Source organism: Lonchura striata, chromosome 7 (assembly GCF_046129695.1).
Source record: "Lonchura striata isolate bLonStr1 chromosome 7, bLonStr1.mat, whole genome shotgun sequence".
In the NCBI taxonomy this organism is placed as follows: Eukaryota; Metazoa; Chordata; class Aves; order Passeriformes; family Estrildidae; genus Lonchura; species Lonchura striata.
Window position 1 is genome coordinate 25124262 of NC_134609.1, and position 23140 is coordinate 25147401.

General features: G+C 38.8%; 1 protein-coding gene across 2 annotated transcripts in view; it reads left to right on the forward strand.

The window, feature by feature from the left end:
• The window catches only part of TRUB1 (TruB pseudouridine synthase family member 1), a 32425-nt gene that overhangs the window by 3007 nt on the left and 6278 nt on the right, over nucleotides 1–23140 (forward strand). The window contains exons 3-7 of one of the 2 annotated variants that reach the window (XM_031505282.2): nucleotides 2092–2147; nucleotides 15189–15270; nucleotides 19548–19620; nucleotides 20808–20953; nucleotides 22060–22116. In XM_031505282.2, the coding sequence (XP_031361142.1) occupies nucleotides 2092–2147; nucleotides 15189–15270; nucleotides 19548–19620; nucleotides 20808–20953; nucleotides 22060–22116 (414 nt within the window). The remainder of the gene's footprint in view (nucleotides 1–2091; nucleotides 2148–15188; nucleotides 15271–19547; nucleotides 19621–20807; nucleotides 20954–22059; nucleotides 22117–23140) is intronic. The other variant, XM_021525924.3, reaches the window with a different exon arrangement.

Below are 23140 nucleotides of genomic sequence, written 5' to 3' on the forward strand. Positions count from 1 at the left end.
AATTGCTTCTCCAACTGTTCTGATACCCAACAGTCTCCAAAGCATGCTTTTAATGGCGTGACAAAAAGTATTTGGGCTTGATGTGCTTGGTATAGATAGAGAAGCACATCACCCTAATTAGCTGTGGATGGATTGAAAAAAGGCATAGGTTCTGTCATTCGATTTCCATACAGAATACACAGGAAAAAATCAATGGTAGCTGGATTAGAAGGGACAAAACTGGAGAGGCGAGGGAAAGGGAATGTGCCCAGATTTCTTGTGTGTTCAGGTAAGGTAATGAGGAGGGAGGGAAGGATACAGGAGAAACAAGTTATTGTGAGTAATAACTTTTCAGGATTGAGTGGTGGAGCAGAAAGTTTTCCTTCCTCATGGACAGGAGCATGATTTTTGATCTGTACTGCTGTCTCCCAGGTTTTATGTACTGCATGTCTGTAACTTTGTTCCTGGGAATTAATTGATACAGAGTCCTGCTTAGTGTGCCAGGTGTGCTGCCAGTCACTGAGCAGTGTTCTTTATCAGAAAACATACTTTTATATTTCTTTTCTTACTGACAGCAAGTGTAAATGAGGAAGGGCCTTGGAGACAGAGGTCAGTGATCTATGACATGAGAGAAAGGCAAGATCAAGTCTTGGTGAATATCTTCTGGTATTACTCTAGGGCTGTGGTTCCAGCTTGCTGTTTCTTGGTGTGTAGTGGGAATTTTATTTGGCTTATTTTTATATGGCAGTAATAAATTCTGCCTCCACAGTAGAAGAAAACATGAGAAAGTATAAAAAATTAAAATTCAGTTAAATCTTTCTACGTTCAGTATAATCTCTCAAGTGGGGTTTGTGTCACTGTTCAATAACACACATTCTCCATAAGCTGATGATTAATGGAGAAAATTGTTAGTATCTTGTTCACAAAATCATTCAATGTCGCTTTAAAATTATTCTATTGAATCTCTTGACACTCTTCAGCAAATTTCAGCTCAGCTGTTAAGGTTATGTTCAGTTATCTCATCATGTTGCAAGAAAAGTGCTTGGTTATAAAGTCTTATCTGTGTGCTTATCTGGTTTTCTAAGCCTTCTTGCAGCTCTTTCCTATCTGGCAAACAACAGGAATAGGTTGAGCTGAAGATGCATGAAAGCAAAAGGCCATGTGTGACTGAAAACCCTCAGGAATAAGAGGAGTAGTGATTGAGAGCAAGGAAGAATCTAGTGAGTCTCAGAGCATAAAAATTGAGAAGCATTAGAACATAAGTAAAAAAATTGTTTTTTCAAAGTTCATTATCCATTTGATGTTTTCAATCTTGGCTCTTGATTAACATGAAGCTGATTTTCTGAATGCTTCCTTCACTCCTCTAGTTTTATTAAAATAAAGTACATAAGCTGTCACACATTCTATGAGTTGTACACAAAACTAATTTCCTTCTAGAATTTTCTTCGGATTGCTGTGTGTGGAAAAATCAATAGAAAAGCATTTTAAAGGCAAGCATCTTGTAAAAAGCTTTAAAGTAAAATATAAAACAGAGCTCTTTTTCTGTCTCTTTCTTTTATGAAAAGCTGACTGATTGCTGTTTTTTAGAATACTGGTGTTAAGATTGAAATAACGGTAATCTGTGCATGCACAGTAATAGGCATTTGGACCTTTTGATTATTCACTTTCTTCCTGCAAGTCTGATAAACAATTCTGTTCTGCTGTCTTGCTGTATTACTCTTGGTCACTGTCAACCTTTAAAAGGACTATTTGTTTATAATGAAGGGTTCATTCATTATTGGTGAGCCATAACCTTCATCAAATCAGAGTCAATGTTAATTGCACTTTCCATTTCTTTGGTGATTAAAAGATAAGTAAGTGTAGGAGTTGAATTAAAGTATTTTAACAATAGATGAAGGCTATTTATCTTTTGCTTTAGACCCTTTTTCCTTTCACTAGTTCCATGTTGTTTGAACATCAGAGATGCTTTCTCAAAAGTGTTGACTCTCTTCATATGCTAACAGAGCATGAAAGGCTGAGTTTCTGACTAGCATAATATTTGGTATTGAATGGTGTTGAAAAAGGGAACTGCAGGGCTGTTTTGAAGTAGCATTTCTTCTTCTGTCTTTGCAGTGGTTGGTATTGGAAAAGGAACAAAAATGCTGGGGACTATGTTGGCAGGTTCCAAGGTAAGGAATGCTGAGTGACTTGTAAGAGGGGGGTTTGTTTGCTGGTTTTCTTCTTTCTGTCAGTAAAGAACTGAACCAACGTTCAAATGTCAGCCATGCTGCATTTTTTGTTCAGATGTATACTTCAGCTCCTTTTTGCAGTTAGTCAGAAATGTGCTACTCAAACTTTAATGTCCAAAATGGTTATTTAAAAAACTTTGTTTGCCTCAGTTTTCTAAGAAGTGTTAATAAATACCAAATTACCAATTTATAGGAAGATTTCTATACTATTTAGTATATTGGAAAAAAGGAAAGAAAAACTAATGGAGATAGCACTGAAACTGATGTTTTGGGGACGTAGTTATGGATGACAGTTCGATTTTTGTTAATTTTCCTTATGTGTAGATAACTTCATTTGTATTTAGCATAAAGTAACAGATGGTCTTTGTTTCTTTGCTGTCTTCTTAAATACCAAGAGGCCTTAAGAGGCACTTTTTGGAATTTGGAGTGTTTTGGATTGCATTGCTGCTGTTGTAGAGGGATGTTCTACAAATACAACAGACACATGTGAGAAGCCAAAGGTAGCAAAAGCCCTGTGTCTGCCTGAGAAAATCCACACCAGAACCTTGAAGATAGAAATTTTGTTCATTGCTGGTTTAGCTTAATTTTACTGTGTTAATTTTACTTTGGTGACCTGCCCCAGACTAGGTGTTACATACACAAAAAAGTGCAAGTACTCCCAGGAGTAATGTCCTAGTGTTGATTCCTTCATCACAAGGCAAATCCTGTGGGTTTAGCCATTGTTTTTACATAAGAAGTTTAGATAAGAATGACAGATGTGAAAATCAATTAAACCTTCCAAATTTCATCTTAAATGCAGGAAAAGTCAATAATGCTTTATGTTCTGCTATTTTTCCCACTCTCTTCTAGTCTGAACACTTAAGATCTTTTACAGCTGCTGAACTGATAGCTTAAAGGTAGAATTTGGTTGACAATCTTCAGTTCAGCTCAGAGGCAAATTGAGAGAAAAGAAAACAACCAGGATAAAAGGACATAGCTGTAGAGTCTGATCCAAAACTCAAGGTAGGCAGTGCCAATCTCTGCACTGGCTGTAATGGGTTGGCATTTGGTTTACATGAGTACATTTCAGAAGCATCTGTGTTCTGAAATGTGCACTAAACAGCTGGATTTACAGTGGAAATGTAAGCAAGTTACCACCTGACACCTCCTTTGAAAGAACTTTGAAGTTAAAAGAAGTCATAGATTGCTTCAGCTAAATTAAGTCATCACAGCTAAATGTGTAAACTGTTGATTTAAAAACATGTAAAGGAATTGATTTAGCTCTTAAGCTGAGGTTCACAGTGGAAACAGCTGTGATAGATGAAGTACTTGCAGCCTTTTTGGCAGAAGAGGGTATGCTCAGGTTCCTTGACAACTTCACAGTGAAGTCCTGTAGCCAAAAACAGGGTTATGCAGCCAAACCTTGTTCCCAGATGGTTCACAGGGCTTAGAGCTGCTCCTGAGGGGCAAGGGCAGGGGGAATGTACCATGGGGCAGCCTGGTGAGCCACCCCAGGCAGATCCATCCCTGGCCTTATGTGGCTCTTGGGCACTTGGTTCAGTGAGGCAAAGATGGATCTTGACAGAGCTCAGCAGCTCTTCCACTGCAGCTGTTCCTGTGTGAGGTACCTGACAATCTGTGCCAGATATGGAATCTGCAGCATTTATTTGGAGCCTTTCCTGTCTCTGCCTTCCTGTTTTCTATTTGTGCTTCAATGAATTAAGCATGCAGTAATGTGTGAGGCTTAAGGAAGTTGAAGGATCTCTCACAGATGTCTGCCTGTTGGGTTTTTTGTCCACACTGACAACAGCATCTCATAATGTATCACAAGATAAATTAATGATTAAATAGGTTTGAGTATCTTTTTGCTTTCCACACCGTGTGCTTGGAATTTTTACTCTTAATTATTTTTTCCCACTATTTTGAATGCTAAGGTGTTTGTTGAAATGTGATGTTTTTCTTTTGTTCCCTTTGTTATTATAAAGATTCAGAGGAGCTGTCTGACCTTCTCTGGCCAGGATTTACTGCTTGCTTCTAGGAATGCATCTTGTAAAGAAACAGTTCAGTCTATCATTGCTGGCAGCAGAGCTGTGTGGAGTGGCCAAAATGTATGGTACTGCAGTAAACTCCATATGGTGACTCTGCCAGGAATTGGACTGGCTCTGACTTTTTCCCAAACATTGTGTGAAACTTTCCTGACTCTGGCAGCTCTGAGCATTATGCCTTGGTGTGCAACTCACACATGTTCTGCAAGGAGTTCTACTCTTGATGTGTAAACTGAGTTCTTCATTGGTTTGACCTCCTTAGGAATTAACTCAAGACAAACAGAAATGTACAGCCAAGGGCAATACCTTCTTAGTGTTCCAGATTTCTCATGGAATTCTTAATATTTGTGCAGAAATAAAAATATGTGCAAGCTGGCTTAGCTATTGTTTGTTTGCTTTTTGTTGTTTCAAATGCTCCAAGTGAGAAGGAGAAGCTGAATGCTCTTGGATCTAGAATTTAAAATACTGAACATTTAATAGATGTTCCATAGTGGAATCACTTTTTCTTCTTGTTCTGGGACTTGCACTTGGTCTTGTTTGGACTTCTTGCACTTCAAGATTTTTAAAGATTTTTTTTTGTTTTACCATGTTGGAAAATAGAGTAGAATGATAAAAAATTGTATGCTTCACCAGTAAAATTAACTTGAAGGCAGTACCATATTTATTATGGTAATTTTTTTCTGAAAAATTCAGTCTTAGGTATGATTTGTCTGTCTCAAACACAGTGCAGAAGTGTGTTTTTTTCTGGGGGAGAAATGGTTTAGAAAACGGTAGCACAGTTCCCAAAGTGGTAGTCCCATTTAAAACATCTCATCTATTAGAATGTGCTGTTACATAGAAGCAATGAGGGAAATAATCATGGGCTAATCAGAGAAAAAAAATGAGAAGCACTAAGCAATGAAATCCTTCATTAATCTAATACTTTCCATTGGGAGATGTCTCCCAACACATTCAGGCTGTATGGATAACTGAGACTTTCAGACTTCAGTTCTGTGCTTAATTTGCTTATTTTTCAGTGACATAGCACCTGGGTTCAGCCTAAGAGAATTTTAGTCATACTGGTGTGAATGAAGAACTTCGCTATCCTTCAAACTGTCCTTGCAACCACTGCCTCTCCATGAGTGGAAGGCTTGGGGCATGTTGCTTTCAGCTGAGGATGCAACTTCTTGTCATGGTGCACATACACAAAGCCTCCCCAAGTGCTCAGTGTGAAGGAAATTCCCTGAGACCTTTGTGCTGGTGGCACAAGCTTGGGCAATGGCTGATTAAAATAGAAAATTTAATCTCAAAAGTTGTGGCTTCTCCAGAATGAAGCTATCAAAAAAATAAAAACAAAAAAAACAACAAAAAAAAAAAAAAAAAAAACAAAAAAAAACCCAAAACCCACCAAAAAAAAAAAAACAAACCACCAAATCTGTGGGTAGAGTAAAACCCAAATTCCAAGTGTTCTCAAAGCCTAGAAAAGGAGGAAGAGATTATGAGCAGAATGAAGATACATCTGTGACCTGATATGTGACAACTTTCATTTTATAGGATAGTTAAAATTTGTGTTCTTACGAATCCTGGATAGAAAATGAGTGCTAGATCAGTGATTAGGTTTTAAATCTTGCAAGTCACACTTGCATGGTGTGAGAGAGGGCTTGTCTGAGCAGGAATTGGTTCAAATCACCGAGCAGAACTTCTGAGACATGTAAATTACTTTTTGCAGTGTGATTCTGGGATTACAGTTTGTGTATTGCAAAATTGTTTCTCTGGAGGGGTGGCATCAGGTCCTGCAGAACAAAGTGTCCATAAACAATGTTATTTCTTTAACTTTTGTGTTTACCTTACTGTCCTGTTTTTACTTATTATCCCTTAACTTGTCATACTTTAAACTTTCTCCATGAATTAATTTCTTTTTTTAATTAAGTCCTTTGCTTGCATCTTTTGGCAGTGAGTTCAATGAATTAGTAACACATTAGAAAGCACATCCAGTGGCTCTACAAGTAGCAAAACTAATGAAGCCTTTGCTTGTGACTTGGTTTGTTTACAGCTCGTTAGACACCAAAGGCCCATGTGGACTTTTTGGTATCCAGTAATTCAGTGGGGCTCCCTCTGGACCCTTCTTAGTAGAAGCTGCAATAGATTTATTTGCTCTGTCTGTCTGTTTTCAGGAGGCTTTTAAGAACTCGGCATCTCTGAGACCTCTATTCTTCTGCCAACATTTGTGTGTTTGCACATTGACATGCACACCATGATGGTGTAAGTCCTATTTCTTTTGAAATTCTAATTTTGATTTTAAACAGCCTCACTGTGCTGGTTTGTTGCTTTTTTTTAGTGTATTTCAGTGTTTGTGCTCCAGTTCATTTATGAGTTGCAAGTGCAAGAAAATTGAGTTGACTTTCCTTTCAAAGGATCCTCTTGGTGGTGTGTGCTCTTACTTTTAGTCTTAAAAATTTCTCTAGACTATCACCAGCTGAGCTCTGTGCTTCGTTGTACTTTCTTTTGGAGTTGGTGAAACCAAACCCACTTATTCACACACTGCATAGGGATGTGTTCTGTTTTCTTTTTCATATTCTGGTATTTTTAACATAGTCTTGGAAGGGCAGGATTTTTGGGTAGTAGGAATAATTTTGTGAGACTAATTGTTATGGTACAGAAAACTAGATGTTCGAAAATGCAAGCACTCTCTCAGATCTAAAATAGAAGCCATAGATTTTAAAACTAAGCATATTAGAGAGTTGTTTAGAACTTAGTGGAATAGGTATTTTTTAGACCATTTGTGAAATTAAAAGTAGGTAATGCTTGTGTGTATGGTTTACAAACAATTCTGTGTGGGCAAGCAGTTACATAGGTAATATCCCTAGACTGTTTCACAAAGATAGGCTACATTTTATTACCTGCTTTAATAAAATACATCAAGAAAACAATTTTATCTCCTGAGTTAGGCAGCAAGGATTTGTTCACAATGGATCAGCCAACCTCCCAGGAACAAGGCAAGGAGGACTTTCTGCTAGCTTGATGATTCTTCAGATCCCACCTTGCTTGTGTTCGTCTGCTTTTGCTTTCAGATTACAATATTTGTTTTTGAGGAATTCAAGTGAAAATGGTTTGTTTGCTCTTTAGCCTTTTCCCTCAAATTTTTCATCTGCAGCACCTTGTCATTTTTCATTCTATTGTTTATGCCACAGGTTTACTTTCTCAGACCTCTGTGTTCTTGGTATCCCATCCAGAATGGCCAAGGGTCTGACAGAATTTCTTTTTGAAGTGAGATGGGAGACGTAACAAGTAAAGTGCAGAATGTGACTTGCCCATTTAAAGAAAATGGATTGTAGCTACACAAAATGTCACTACCTTTGCTCAAGCCCAAAGAAATGATTGTTTCCTTACAAGGGAGGTAGAAGAGGGAAGAAGGAGATGGTAAGGGGAATGAGAGAGTCTGGTACATGATATGTTGTGGCACATGGAGGGGCTAATGTGAGATAACATCATAGTGTGCCTGAAATCCAATATCTCTATTAGAGTCCATGGGTTTTTTTGAACCCAGTGGAGTTATGAATTTTAGTTCCCAGGCTTGTTTTGAAAGATGTTTTACAGGTTTTCCTTGAGGAGCAGGACTGACAGATTGCAGATGGAGTGATTGTTTTATGAGAGATGTTAACCCATGGGCAGATGGATATGTTTCAGCCCTTGTAGACTGGCTAGGTGAATTCTTCCTGACATGTACTGGTTGCTTAATTTCACCTATTTAGCTACTATTTTAAGGAAGTATATTGCATTCCTGAAATATAGGTGTAGGACAGAAAAGTCTTGACATTTCTGTTCTGTGGTATTTGTTATCCTATTGTGCAAACATTCAAGGAATACTTCCTCATATGTTTGCACAACTCAGTGCAAAGATGTCTATTAATAAAACTTGTCCTGCTTAATGTCTGTAGCCTTTAACAGCTACATCTAGGAATTGCTGTAATAGTTTGGTGGGATTTTTTTAACCATCTCTGGCACCTGAGAAGTTTTTGCAGAACCAGAACTTTGTATTATAACTCCAGGATCTCTCCATTGTTGTATATGCAAACTTGGCACTGGTTTCTGTCCTGTGTGTTATTTTACCTTATTGACAATGAAATTCTTGTTCCCCAAATGCCTCCATATATTAACTGGAGATCAGTGTCTGTTTGTGAAATCATATTGAAGACAATGTGATTGTCTTCCTTATTTTGTCAAAAGGAAAATACTTACAGAAAGGAAGCCTGGGAAAATGTGTGAATGGAGTTTTGATGTGTTTTGAGAATGTGTAAAAAGTGTTAGCAAAGCCTGAAGTGGTGTCTGTGCAAAACAAGTTGCACTGGGAAAATGATAAGCTTGCATAGTGGGAGATGCAAGAATTAGGGAGGGCTAAAATGTTAGAGGAATGAAATGGCCTTACACACTGTCAAACTCTTTAATTATTTATTAGTGCAAAACATACGACACATTTTTAACCTGTTTTTTTTGGTTAACAATTATTGGAGAAGAGGCTGATTTTAGTATCTTGTCTTTTCTGCCCTGCCCAAGATCTCTAAAACAAAGTTGTTGAAGAAGAAGAAGCTGTTGGATATTATAGATACATCCTGTACTGCAGTAATACTATTAGTAAGCTGGCTGAACATGCTGTGTAGTGCTCAAGTCCTTTATGCTCACCCCAGAGGCCTAATCTATTAATAGCTCAGCTTCATGCTCTATTAATATTCACACTCTTTTTTTAAAATGTTGAAAATCTTGAGGAGACTGCACCCATTGTGCTGCTCTTTCCTCCCCAAATGCTGAATATTTTAAGAACATATTCTGATATGATTTTTCTGTTCTTCCATTCACAAGGTCAGTGGTGCTTTCTTCCATCTTGACCTTTCTATAATTGTGCATATGGCTGTGCTTCATGTGCAGTTCTTGCTTGGATTCATTAATAAAATCAAGACTGCAACATGGTTAGGTTTTTTTCTCATTCTTCATAAAAATAGCAGAAAATAAAAATAATGGTAACCAGTTTAGATTAGGCATTCTACACTGTTTTCCCTACTTTTCATTTCTAGTAATTTGGAGATGCTTTTTGCACAGCCTTTTAGAATTTGCTGCATCTTGGCCTTAGCAATGCTTTTGAATTTAGCCAAAGACTCATGCATTCAACTTCATCTGTGATTTTGTATGTAGCTATAAAGTCTTACCCTTCTGGAAGGACTGTCTTCTATTTCTGGACAGAGAATTATGTATTTCCTTGAACCTCTGTTTCCCAGTAGAATTTGGAGGTCATCTGTCTTTATTTTGTTTTATCTATGATATGGGTACTAGAATGATGGAACAGATATTAAAGCTGAGGATGACATTTAAGAGCCAACCTGAGACATTTTGATGTGTGAGGGAGGTTTCCACAGAGAGCAGTTGCCAGAAAGGTTTGCATAAAGAAAGTGTGGGTTTCAAACAGCCACCTTTGCACATTAACCTGCATCCCCTCTTGGCTGTTGTGAGCCTGCGCTGTGTTTGTAGGTGATGTGGCCTGGTGCTCTCTCAGGTCATGCAGTGTTCCTGTGACTGTTGGCACTGTTCTCCCACCTGCCCCCTTTCCTTCACTCCCTCTGACTCCTAAATTTAAGTTTGATACAGATTTTAGCTAATACCTTAAAGCTTCTCTGGACTACAGGCAAAGTATCTTCTGTTAGGTTCCTGTTAGAGAGGTTTCTAGTCCTTCCTTCTCATGAAAACTCTAGTCATCCCATAATGTTTCAAGTCCTTAAAATAAGCTGACATAAGAGATCAGAAAATCTTGTTAGTCCCCAAAGTAACGATCAGATAGTTCTTCAGCAGTGACAGTACAATTACAGCATCCAGCACTAAATGCAATTTAGTGCAGGCTTAGCACAAAGTCAGCTTTTTCTTTTAGGAGAAAAAAATGAATGGTAGAGAAGTTGTAAATGTTTATGCATTTCAAAAGTTCATGTTTGATAATTTTGAATTTTCTCTATTATAAAACATGAAACTCCTCCCTTATCCTGTAGTCTTTATTTTGCCCTCTGTGCAGCCTGCTTTTAAGAGATTAAGGCTTTGTGCTTTTTATATATTGGAATCTGCTTAGTGAGTGTGCTTTGTTTTGGAAAATAATTGAAACTATGGCAACCCTTGGGTTTTTTTCCAGCTTATTTGTCTACCTCATGCACTTCTCCATTTTGGTGGATAATTAGCATACTGGAAACCACTGGTAGCTGCTAATGTTATACAAACAGCAAAATAAGTTTTGTAAATATTAAATCCAGAATTGTTTATTTGTGCTTTAGAAATCACTGAACACAAACTGACTGTCATTACAAAACTGAGAGTTTAAGGCCTCTTCACTGTCTCAGTGGCCTAAGTCTACAAATCTGTGTAGGGCAAATGGTTTTGGCACAGGAGCACTAATTCTGATCAGTGCTTGCCTGCTGTGTGCTCCCCCTGATTTCCATCAGGTTCTCTAGAACACTTGTTTTATGTTCGTTTATGTTCAAACTTGTTAACCACACACAGACATCAGTTTACATAAATTGAATTTCTGTTTCTCTTTAATATGACTTCTCTTTCCCAGCTTTCAGTCTCTTGCACAGGGGATTGTAGCCTTAACTTATTTATTTTCCTTTTGCACTTCTGTGTTCAGTTGCTGCTGTGATTAGAAAATGGGTCATCCTTGGATGAACTCTCATGAACTGCCTTTTCCAAGTTTCCATGCTTGCCTGGGAAATTCTTGTAGTGGGAGCCATCTAAAAATCTTCCTGACAGCTTCTGGTGACCTTGTTTCGTAATTACTTGTGGTTCTGTCTAGCTCTTCTAAAGTGTTGCTTCTCCATGTATGAAGAAGCTTTTAAAACACGTTATAATTTAAGATTTCAAGTCTCTGGCTTCTGTCCAAATAAAACCTTGATGTCTCAACACGTAAAACTGAGAAGCTCCCTTGCATGGTCTGTCTGGCATTTGCACTGATAAGTGAGGCAGACTTGCCTGGCAGTCAGCCCAGGGGCTTCAGCCTCCTGGAGCCCCCCCAGGTGGGGTTGTGCAGCCCTTGAAATGGGTGGGGATTCTTCCTCCTCCTCCTCTTCCCCCTTTCCCAGTTAAATATGCATGCTGATAAAGTCTTGCCTTTATTCTCTCTCTTTTTATGGATATTCTTTCTCTTTCTGTGCTAGTCTAAGGATTTTCTGAAACTGGGTATGAAAATAAAAATGCCAAATTATAGCTACCCTCTTACTAAAAATATTATGGTAAACATACAGTTTGTTATTTGTGAGAATGTTGACTGTGCCCTGTTGTTGTGACACTAAAACAAAATTTCTCTTCCCAAGACCTGTGAGATTTATTAGAAGTTTGTATTTAGTTTCTTATACATTCCTGTAATCTTATTTTTTTACGCAGTACTGGCTTTTGATGGTATATTTCTTTCTGGTCATGAGTATGGTGCGCATGCACGACCACCCAGGCATTTCATTGTGTGTCTGGTCTTTTTGGGGTTGCATCCAGCACATCTCCCAGTATGTGTGACAGACTTTGTGCATTATCATTGGCAGAGTGCAGTGGATTGTCACTGTAAAGCATCTTCTCAAGGCTTTCTTCTCACTGCTGGGAATGGTGGAGCTGCTTATACTCAGGGGCTTCTGGTCACTTTGCTGCCTTTTGTTTCACTTGCCATAATGGTTTTCTTTTTTTTCAAGAAAATGGTTTTGTGACTGGCTGAGACACAGCCATTCCCCCAAGCAGGATAGTTTTGGAAAGGTCTGTTTGTCCTCAGGGTGCTGTTGTACAGTTGTGAGGCTCTGCTTTGGGACCAGCCCAGCATTCTGTGTTGGAATTAAGGCACAATGCTGCAGCACTTGCAAGTTGTGACTGGGAACGCTGGATCTGAGCTCTTAATGTGCTGCACTTGCATGCTGTGCAATCCATAGGGACGTTGAGGTGCTGCTTTTCATCTTTAAATGATTTGGGTCCTGGTCTCTTGAGTTGAGTAGAGGGCAGGGATGTAGGGGCTGTTGACTGGCAGGATGTTCTCTAAGGAGCTGCAGTATAGGGGTGCTTTCTGTCACAGTCTGCACTTGTCAGGCTTTGCCACTGCCTACAACACCTACTACCTTGCTTTTTTTGTTTTGGGTTGAGTGGGTTGAAGGCAGAGCGTTGTGAGCAGTTTCTGTCTGTGTTCCTGCAGTGATGTGTAATTTGAGAGTACAGGGAAAATGCCCCTAGATGTATTTCATAAAACGGGAAGAAATACATGATTGCCAACACAGGTGAGAAAAGGTCACTGAACACTTACTAAATGACTCAGAATCCATTGGGTGCTTCTGAGGGCAGTGTGAGTGAGAATCTAAAGAGTTTTAATGCTGAGTTTTGGCACAGATAATTCTGGACTCTTGTATTATCTTCTACAACCTCCAGGTTCTGCATCCTACCAAAGGGGATGAAGTAAACCTTATCCAGTGACAAGTAAGAATTATGATATATACTTTTAGACAGCCAAGGGCACTCCAGAGACTGATCATAAACCAACTGTAATTCTTAATTTCCTACTGTGTTACAGCCTTCTCTGCAGATTATTGCATTGCTGGCTTGAGTATTTTGTGAATCTTTAAAGGCTCCTGTAAGGAATGGGGATTTGTGACTAACATTTAAGGACGTTCTTTTTACAAACTGTAAACCCTTTTGCTCTTTTTTCAGAAATTAAAGGGGAAATATTGAGATTTGGATTGTATTGTTCATGCCATTCGTGTTTACATATTAAGAGATGAGACGTTACCTCTCTATTGCTGGCAGATCAAATACAGCATGTTATTGTAACAGATAGCCTAAAGCAAGATAACCAAAACCAGAATTAAAGGAAAAGAAGTAATTTAAACTGAAGTAGTATGAGTATTTTGATTTGGAAACATTAGAAGACAGAGTGTGAGTTTTTAAATTGTCATATTTAGAATTTTTCTGGAGTGCTAAGATCATTCATAATGCTTAGGATAATGATGATCTGCTCACGTGTTTTTATTAACCTCTAGGTTAGGTGCTGAATAGTGTATTTCTGGCAATGCAATTACATGCTCAGAACCAGATCATTAAATGCGTCAGAAAACAGTCAATTTTATGGTCCCAACAGCTAATATAGTAGTAAAAGATAATATACCTTAAAGTTTATTTAAATATTTGTTGTGAAGCAGCATTCATCCATTCTTTCTTTAGTTTCTTTTTTCATGAATTCCAGAAGTGTGTAAACTTGAAGAATTTTATTTTGAAATACCTAATTTTGCAGTTATCAGACATCTGCAATGTTTAGGGAAAACATGGCCCTAATGTGCTGCTGTGGTTGAACCTGGCAGGCAGCTAAAGCACCACTCAGGAGTTTGCTCACTTCTTGGAGTGGGATGGGGACAGAATCAGAAAAAGGTGAAACTCATGGGTTGTGATAAAGCTAGTTTAGTAAATGTGATGGAAACATCTATGTTATCAGCACTGTTTTCAGCATCAATCCAAAGCATAGCCTCATACCAGCTACTATGAAGAAAATTCTCTCTATTCCCAGCCCAGCACATGAAATAAGCAAAGAATACAGTTATTTTTATGTTCAGGTCTGCACTCTGCTGCCTTTTGTCTGACTATTTCTGCTGCTTCCATTTTGCAGCAGTGGCTTGAAGAAATACATTGATGTGGCAGGTTGTCACATGGAACAAAATCAAGGCATGTCTTACTAGTCCAGTGGTGTGGGTGTGATTTATATGCCTACACTGCTATTACTTGAGCTTGTTTGTACTTTGCAAGTACAAGAAGCAGGATGCATTGCATCTCACAGTAAAATGTTAGTGCTTATGCCTGTTTGGATGTGTTCCAGTAGAGTTTGGTCAGCCAGCTTCTAAAAGATACATCCTCAGATTTGTATTAGTTCAGCTGGGAGTAAGTTCACTGGAACCTTACTGGAAATAGAGGAACACTTTGATTTTTCTTTCCCAGGCTTTATTTGAAGGCCTGTGGACTTACTTAGGGAAGTTGAGGGGACTGGAATGGGATAGGCAATGGGTCAAAACATTGATGGTGTCCCTAAACTTGGCTCAGATTCATGTTACAGAATGAGCTTTGGTGTGTTGACAGCTTTGTGACAAGTCATGGAGCAGCTGGTGCAGGGGAAGCCTGTGTCAGCTTCAGCAGGTTGTGCTGTATCCTCAGAGCATGGCAGCTCTTAGGGTGAAAATGTGGGAAAGAAGGGCATCAGGTGAAATGTAAGGACAAGAGCTGCTGTCCTGGGGTCAGGTTGATTCCTTCTTCCAAACTACAGACACATACACTCAAGAATTTTTTAGAGAAGAACCCTGAAAAACCTGAAACAAATATTCAGAGAACTCAAAATGAGCAGAGATGTTACTCAATGACCTTGAACTCCTTGTGCTGGTCACAAGGTCCTTACCAGATCCCAGGAGTTCAAAACTGCAGCTTCAGGCTACTGCATATCCCTGCATTTCATGGCAGAACCACTGTAATGCTTTGTCTTGGCAGTGAGTATTTTGCTTTCACAAGTGAAAGTCTTTGTGTCTTTTTATGTGCAAAGGAACAGAAAAATTGTCTGGGAAAGGTACTCCTCTGTGCCTTGCTTCAACCGTGACATATGACACCCCACAGAGACTTTGATTTTACTACCCTATTATTTTCTTTATGGTATTGATGTGTTTGTAGTAAAAATTAGATTCCATGTTGCTTCTTCCTGGGGTTTCTAAAACTGAAATCACAGGCACATGTAATACAGGATTTACTTTTTGGTTGATTCCATGTTTTTAATCTTGACTTTTTGCTTACCCAGAATTGCTGGATTTACCACTTAGGCAGTATTCTTCTTGTTCTGATTTGAAGTAATTGGTAGTTGCAGTCTTTATCTTAAAAAAATAAGAAAAAAAAGAAAAAAAATCCTAAGAAACAACATTGAAGACCTGACTCACTAATCTCTCTTATTCCTTCCCAGAAGTACACTGCCATTGGAATGCTGGGCAAGGCTACTGATACTTTAGATGCTACAGGAAAAGTAACTGAAGAAAAGCCTTATGGTAAGCATAAATGTATCTATACACTTGATGCAATTTGAAGGCATAAGTGGTTTCTGTCATAGGAAAGCGGAAGAGATGTTTGGGACTCTGAATTAGGTTTAAATGTGAAATTAAACTAAGATTATTTCATCTTCAACTTCAGTGCTCATATAATTCAAACCAGCTTCATGCAATTATGTCCAACGCAAGTGTTCATTTCTGCTGGAAAAAAAACAAACCAGGCATTAGATTAGGAGGGAGGAAATAGAATTGGGCAAGACTGTGTCATTTCAAATCTTTGACAGGCTGACAAATGACGTGCTGTGTCCAGTAACATTTCCCTCTCTCAGAGTGTAGTCCCAGGAGTCCTCTTTAGTGAAACCATTTAAGGCCAGTGGAGGAATAAACTACTTGGATCTTCTCTCTAGGACACCACATCACCTACAGACTGCTTAACATTTAATGAGGATGGCATAAACTACATTCTACATATGGCTATCTTCCAGATCTTGGCCTTGCTTACATCTTTAATAAATGAAATTTTCTGACTCACAGAGCACAGTGCAAAGGTTTAAGGCTTCAGAACTCATCCTGACTGTGGCTTTGCTGGGTATCTTAGAAATAATGTAGTAACACAGTAAATGTATTTCTTACTAGTTCTTTCACAACCTTGAGGAAAAAAATTAAAAAATAATAGGTAACCAGTTGCTTAGCAACTCTACATGTCTGACATTCTTCCTACCTGATAATAGGTACATGAAGTAAATAATCTTTTTTAATGGCATGATGAAAAGCCTGGCTTTCATTTCTCACTTCCAATCTCATTTCTTTTGCAGTTTTCCTTTTCTCGTGAGGCAGGCAAGCATGAGTTTCTTGTCCACATTCTAGATAGTGTTAATTACTAAGCAGTGTTATTCAGAGATGTTGGATCATTTATTTATGCTTCAGGATTAAGCTCTAAATCTCTAAGCTTCTGGAGGCCTGAGCATCCTCATGGTGTTAGATTTGCCAATAACTCATGTGGTTGAATGAAGTGATGATTCCCTTTCTTGGTATTTACCTGTATAAAAATAAATTTTATGAAACACTAGTTTTGCTTTTTTCATTTTGTGTTTACTGCAGACAGAATTTAGAGTGATGGGGATTTTTTTGTGTGTTTCTCTCTCTGGCAGCTCCTGTTACAGCAGTTCCCACCTCTGCACCACCTCTGTTAGGGTACGTGCTTTCAGTGCACCACCTTTCTGTTAGGCTGTGTGCTTGGGGAACTGATTTGGCTTAAAAATATCCCCTTTTTTATGAGTTGCTTGTCATTTTAAACTGAGATCAGTTGCACAGTCCAGTTCATCACGTGGTCTGATGAGGAGCAGCATTGGCATTGCTGGGGCAGGGCTATTTGGGGCTCAGTTTCCTTTTGCCTGAAGTGACAGCTGAAAGAAATGCTCGTGACATTGGTCTCAGTTGCTTTCCATGTTGGTGCAAATCAGTCAGATGTGATTTCTTCAGAAAGAAAAAAGCATGAATACTCCCTTTTTGCTCTCCATGGTACCTACATGTTTTGTATTCCTCATCTTTTCCAGTGTCTTCTCCAAAACATTTTGGTTTTCTGCAGGATACTGTCTTTGGCCCACCATCCCTAATTTGTAACCCTAATAGGTACTCCAAGAAAAGGCAAATCAGATGTTTGAACTGAATTTCAGTTTTCTTTTGACACCTACAGGGATCCTTGGAGAAGCAGAGCAAGTGAATATAAATCCTGGAGTGCCAACATCATCCAGGATTGGGCCTTAGTGCAAAGAAAGGGCACTAAACCAGTTTGCAAGTTGTATAAGACTTTTCTTGAGTGACTTCATTGGAACATAAGAGGAGAGTGCCTGCAGAAAGTTGCTAGCTATATTAACTGTAAGGAAGTATTACATTTTAGTCCTCAAAGTGTCCCTAGACAGAAGCTTAGGAAGCAAATTGTACAGTTAGTCACAATGTCAGGATGCACTGAAGAGAACTCCTTGCTTTTAACCCTTTCTGAACTTCTTGTAGCTTTTTTTATTTTTTACCAGACAGTGAGTTTGCATTTCCATGGGAAATTAGGCTATGGTTTTCATACTGCTGCCAGGCTGTCAGATGCTGATTTTGGAAGCAAGTAGCATTTCGTATTCCTCTGATGCTTTTTTGAGCACATTAATGTTAGTAGCCCTTTTTTAATATTTGTAGCTGTGTACAGGAATGTACATTCTGAAACCCATTTCCTCCCAGCTGCCTACAGGCTGTATTCAGACATGGAGAACAAAATTAATGAGGCTTTTCTCAGGTCTCTGATGATTATGCTGAAATATATGTTTAATAAGCTACCTGAATAATTTGGAAAGTGTAGTCCTTTCAGGATTCTGCTTGTCTGTTTTCAAATAATTTGTGCTGGGTCAGACTTAATTGAGGTCATTTGCTAAACTTCTGGTACGCTGTCACTGATAATTCTTGTGTTCTCTTTTGGAGCGAGTTTGTTAACAAGCACAGGGCAGAATCACCCTTCAGTGAAGGCTTTTTGAGATTGTGGCACAAAAGGCACCTTCTGGTTTGGTAACTTTATTTTCCTTCCTTTGTAGGAGTAAAATCAGTCAATAGTCACCAGTGCTCAACAGCACACCAGATCTTAGCAAATGCATCTGTAAATATTTACTGTGATAACACGCGACAAAACTCTTGTTTGTTAATGGCTTAATGCATCATTCTTCACATGGGGTCTTTTTCTTCCTCTGAGACAGAGCTTGCCTGTATCATGAGTGACTTCCTCAGAGGCCACATGTAACCTCCTAGTCAAAGGAACTTTGACATCAGAGCCAGAACTGAACTCAGGTGTCTCATTAAATGCCCTGGCCACAAATGCAGTTCATGGGGTGAAGATTGGAAGGAGAACTCCAAGGGGCACTTGTGCTAAAATACTGAATTTTAACCTGAAGCAGCCTGGGGTTCACAAGAAGGCTAACAGGATCACTGTCATGGGGCCAGGTCATGCTGACTTTCCACCATGTAGTTTTGTTGTGATATGTTGCTAAATAGAAACAAGATGGAAATAACAGTGTAAGAAACTCTTCAGACGATCCAGAGTTAACTGCACAATTTATATTGTTGTTCCTAGTCCGTATTCTGATGTAAATTGGTCTGTCTCAGCATCTTGGAGTTTTGTGCCTTGTGCTTTGCAACCTTGCTGTTAATAACACATCTTGGGACAGCTGCTTGGGGACAGCATGTTCTCTTGAGGCTACAAAGTGTGCTTTATAGAAGTGAGGAACCACAGGATCATCTCCCAGAGCTGCTGCCAAAAGAAGTCTCATCTTTTTTACTTACAGCATCAAGTACATCTGGTTTTTAAGGTTTGCAAGTAAATATCCGTTTCAAAATACAACAAAGGCTTGATAAATAAATTTGGTTGGTGTATGTTCCAGAATGCTATTGACTTAGCAGGGATGACACTAATTAAATATTACTTATGAGAAACAGGGCTAGTCAAACCCTAGACAGTAGAAATGCACTGAAGTGCATTGTGATTACAAATCTTGTGTTTGCACTCTCTAAAAAAACTAGGGATGAATGCAATTTCTATTGAATAGAGCTTTAGAAGACCAGTGCAATCAGCTACTTAGGTTATAGTCTTCCAATAAAAGTGGGACAGATGTCTATGTGTACTCTTAAAAGAAAGTACATTGCCTAAACCAGCTGTCTGTCTTTTACAGAATTTTGTTAGTACAACTGCATTACTTAATGTATAACTATACCCCAGAGTATATTTGCAGGTTAGTTGTTTGTCAGGGAAATTTTGATGTGTTCTTTCAGATAAAGTCTTTTTCTACACCAGTGGTTTTGTTCTCTAATAATCTGTTGTAATTTTCCCTGCAGTTAGGTTCTCTTAGAGAGAAGCTCCCAGGATTAGATGAGCATTTTATTCTTTTTGGTGCTTTTTAAAAAAATAAGAATATTCCAAATGTTGTAGCTTTTATATAGTTTCCAATAAAGATGAGTTTGCAGCCTCAAGTGAGGGAAATTACAAAAGAAAACATTAAAGAGGATTTCTGCCCTTCTGAAAGTATCCAGATTGTCCTGATCACCTTGGACAGCTTGTTCCACTCCTTTTGTGATAATTCGCATTCCTGCCTACAATCTGTTTTTTATCTCTTTTCTTTGGTGTTTTTCACCCCATCTAAATTCTGAAGAGTGGGAACTCTTGTGTCTGCTTGCAGAATGTGATTGATGCCATTAGTGCCATGTGAATAATCAATACTAACATACTGACTGTTTTCTTTCCACAGACCAGGTAACAAAAGGAGATCTTGAAAATGTTCTGCAAAAGTTCACAGGGGACATCATGCAAGTTCCCCCACTGTAAGTTCCATGCTATTCAGACACTCTTGACAGTTGTGTTTGGCTGTCAGGACGTGCCAGCAGAAGTCAGCTCTCACAGAAGTACTAAGACACATTTTGACAAGAGGATTGAGGCCAGGCAGTCAGGAGTTTAACATTTGCAAGTGCAGGTCATGCACATTTGAAGACCCAGCACAAATGGTGACCTGGAGTCTGTAGGTGTTTTTGGTAAATGTAAAGTAGTAAAAGTCTTCAACAACTTTGCAGGGCTTGTCTTCTGTCTTCCAGTCTCACTGACGTCTTTGTAGAAGTGCCTTAAATGGCTTAGAATTAGTTTATTGAAAACTTAGAGTTTGAGTGAGTGATTAATGACTGAGCTTCTGTAGTTTAGCAAATTTCATCTGGTCAGGTGAGCCATAGTAGCTAGCACTGTGTGTGACTTAGCTTGTGACAGATGGCTTTTATGGTGGTTTAAGCTAGCCTGCTTTCCTTTGCATTTGCCATGTGTCACTTACTTTGTTCCAGTGTGAGCCCTGTGAGGTCAGTAATGCCGCATGTGTACTGCTTTATGTGACCTGTTTCAAATTGCCCTCTAATATTGTGAGCAAGATTCTTTTGGATTTTTCTATTTTTCTTTTCATCTTTCTATCGTGACTAAAATTAGAGATTTGGTAAAGTTCCATGTAATCAGTGAAATCAATTTCTGTGGGTCTGTAGTGGTTCCCTCAACATCCTGTAATGTGGCAGCTGCTGTTCAGGAAAGACCCTGCTGTGGGACAAGGAAAGGTGCAATGTAAAATTACAGGAGCTGCCTGAGTGGCTCCCCATGCTCAGCTCGACATAACACTGAAACACTGCTGACTTCTGAGACACGAGATGCTAGAGGCAGCTGCAATGTTGTAACCCTTATAGAAACTCTTTTATTTCATAAACTGCAAAGTGAGTGATAAAATGCTTTTAAATCTGTACAGCAAGAGAGAAATACAAGGCCAACTCTTGTTTTCTGGTTTATGTAGCTACTGGTAAATGGGATGATTCCGTGTCCAAGAGATTTCAGCAGCACTCGCTGAGTTTTTGTGGGTTTTTGTGAGTACTTGGAGAGCAGTAAAATGTGTGCTACCCTAGTAGAATATTACCAGGATCTGGAGAATGGGAAGCCTGTTCTATTACAACCGTATGACACACATTTTCATGCTCTGTCTGATCAGCTATTCTGCTTTGAAGAAGGATGGAGAAAGGCTTTCAACTCTGATGAAGAGAGGGGAAGCAGTGGAAGCAAAGCCTGCTCGGCCAGTGAGAGTGTACAGCCTTTCTCTCCAGCAGTTCCAGCCACCACTGTTCACGCTGGGTAAAGGTCAAAGATTATTACATAGAGCAGTGCTCCCAGCTTGTTAATGTTTATTTACACTCAGAATGGGACTAGGAGAGTGAAATGGGTTTCATTTCACTCTGCTGCTTATTTTGGTGTGAGCCCATGTGAAGAGACTTTCACTTTGTATTAAAAGCACTGTATTTTGGTTTTAAGTTAAGCTGATTACATCTAATCTTTCAGTGAGGCAGAATTCTGAGAGACTGGTCAGGGGATTATTTGCATCTGTCCACGATTTTGCAGCCTCCAGCTCATTCCTTTCTCAGGTCTGATTCCTTCACTTTGCCATTCTTTCAGACAGATTCCCAGACCTGCTGGCATCTCTTCCAGGACCAGTTGCAGTTATTGTCAGACCCCTTTCTTGTTGAGGAGGAAGGATCTTATCCTTCCTTCTGTCATTCATCAAGAAAGTTGGTAGTACATTAAGAAGCATATTAATAAATAAACCAAAAAAGACTCTTCTAAATGTTTAATGCTACTCTAAGGTGAAGATGATGCCTGGCATTGATCTATCTGCCCAGTTGATCCCCAGTCCTGTGATGGACTAGATGTTTTATGATGAGCAGGTATGAGTGACAGAACTCAGTGCTGTGTGACTTCATCTCTTACTTTATGGCTGGCTGACAAGCAGCTGATCACTGGCAGAGGGGGAAGGAAAGGGCTGAGAGAGCAGGGGAAGTTAAAGGTGAATTTTAAAATTTTAATGGAGCTGCCTGTCTGCAGTATTTGAAAAGCACTGACAGTCAGTTTAGGCTATACTTGAAATAACTTGCTTTTATAATTAGAAATACGGAGTCAACTGAAATGCTTAAAAGTACTAGGAGTGAAGCATTTCTTAACATACCATAGCCAGTACTTAAATTCTGGTGAGTTAGTATAGTTGCCATTTTATTTGCTTTCCCTCCTGTCTAGCTTAGCAATTTCACCCTCACATATGTTCCAGGATGAATAATTGATGTTGCATCCTATAAATATTTTATCACTGGGTTGTTTGCTTAGCACATTTCTACATTTATGTCAGGGCATGGCTTCTATGTAAAGTAGATTTCACATGGCACTGGCAATTTACCATGTCACTTTTAACATTCCAGATGTTGAATGTGGTGGTGGCTTTTATGTCAGGAGCCTGGTCAATGACATTGGCAAAGGTAGGCATGAAAAAAAAAATATGACAACGTAAGGAACAAGTGTGTGTTTATGGAAAAAATTTGTCATTTTGTATATCTCAAGTAACTAGACCTGTGTGTTATTTTGCAGAACTGTAGTGCTATCACTTGTTTTTATATACTCAGGTAATTTCCTTAGGGGCATGGGGGAATGATAGCTAAATAATTGCCAGGGACCTTGGGGGCCGGCTGATAAAAATAGAGCAAGCAATAGCACTGAGCAAGATAATGCAAGGCAAAGGGGGGACTTTTTTCCTCCCTCTTTCATGTGTTAAAGCTAACTCAGATTAAGGATGAGAAGAAGAAAGATACTGTCTTTTTAAACATTATTCATCACATTTTGAAAACAGATTGCACAGAACATTACTATGTACATAATAAACCCTATCTGCTGGAAAGACTTGCACACTGGTGATGATTTTTCGAGTGTTTTCTTTCTCCTCTGCCTGAGCAGTGAATAGTTTTGCTTTCCCACAGGGTTATTTGTCTTGTGCTCTGTATCTATCAAACTGCATGATGGAGAATAGATAATCCATTTCTAACTTTTTTTTTTAAATGTTACATTTGCAGGAAAGCAAGTAATATGGGGTAACCCTATGAATTTCAATGTTGTTATTTGTGCTTAGGCTAGTCCAAGTTTCTGTTACTGCCTTTAGCCCTTTAATGAAAACCAAGATAAAGTCTGTCCGTAACTGGCTTCTTTCCAAAAATTTAAAATGAAATAAAAACCTTCCTTCATCACAAAGGATGGGAGAGAATATTTTAGTGTACCTGTATGCTTACAAGTCAGTGCTTGTTGCTGTTACGTTTTGTAGCTTCTTGATAAGTAATTATGTCCTGCTGGTATTTATTTAACATAGGAGAACAATTGTATATATTTTTTTATTTTTCCTTATCTTAGTTTCTGTTATACTTGTAGGCAGCACAGGGTAAAAATGTTAAAAATACCTTTTGAAGGCAAGAAGTGCTAAGGCCTCAAAATGTGTAGAAAAATAGTTCATGGTCA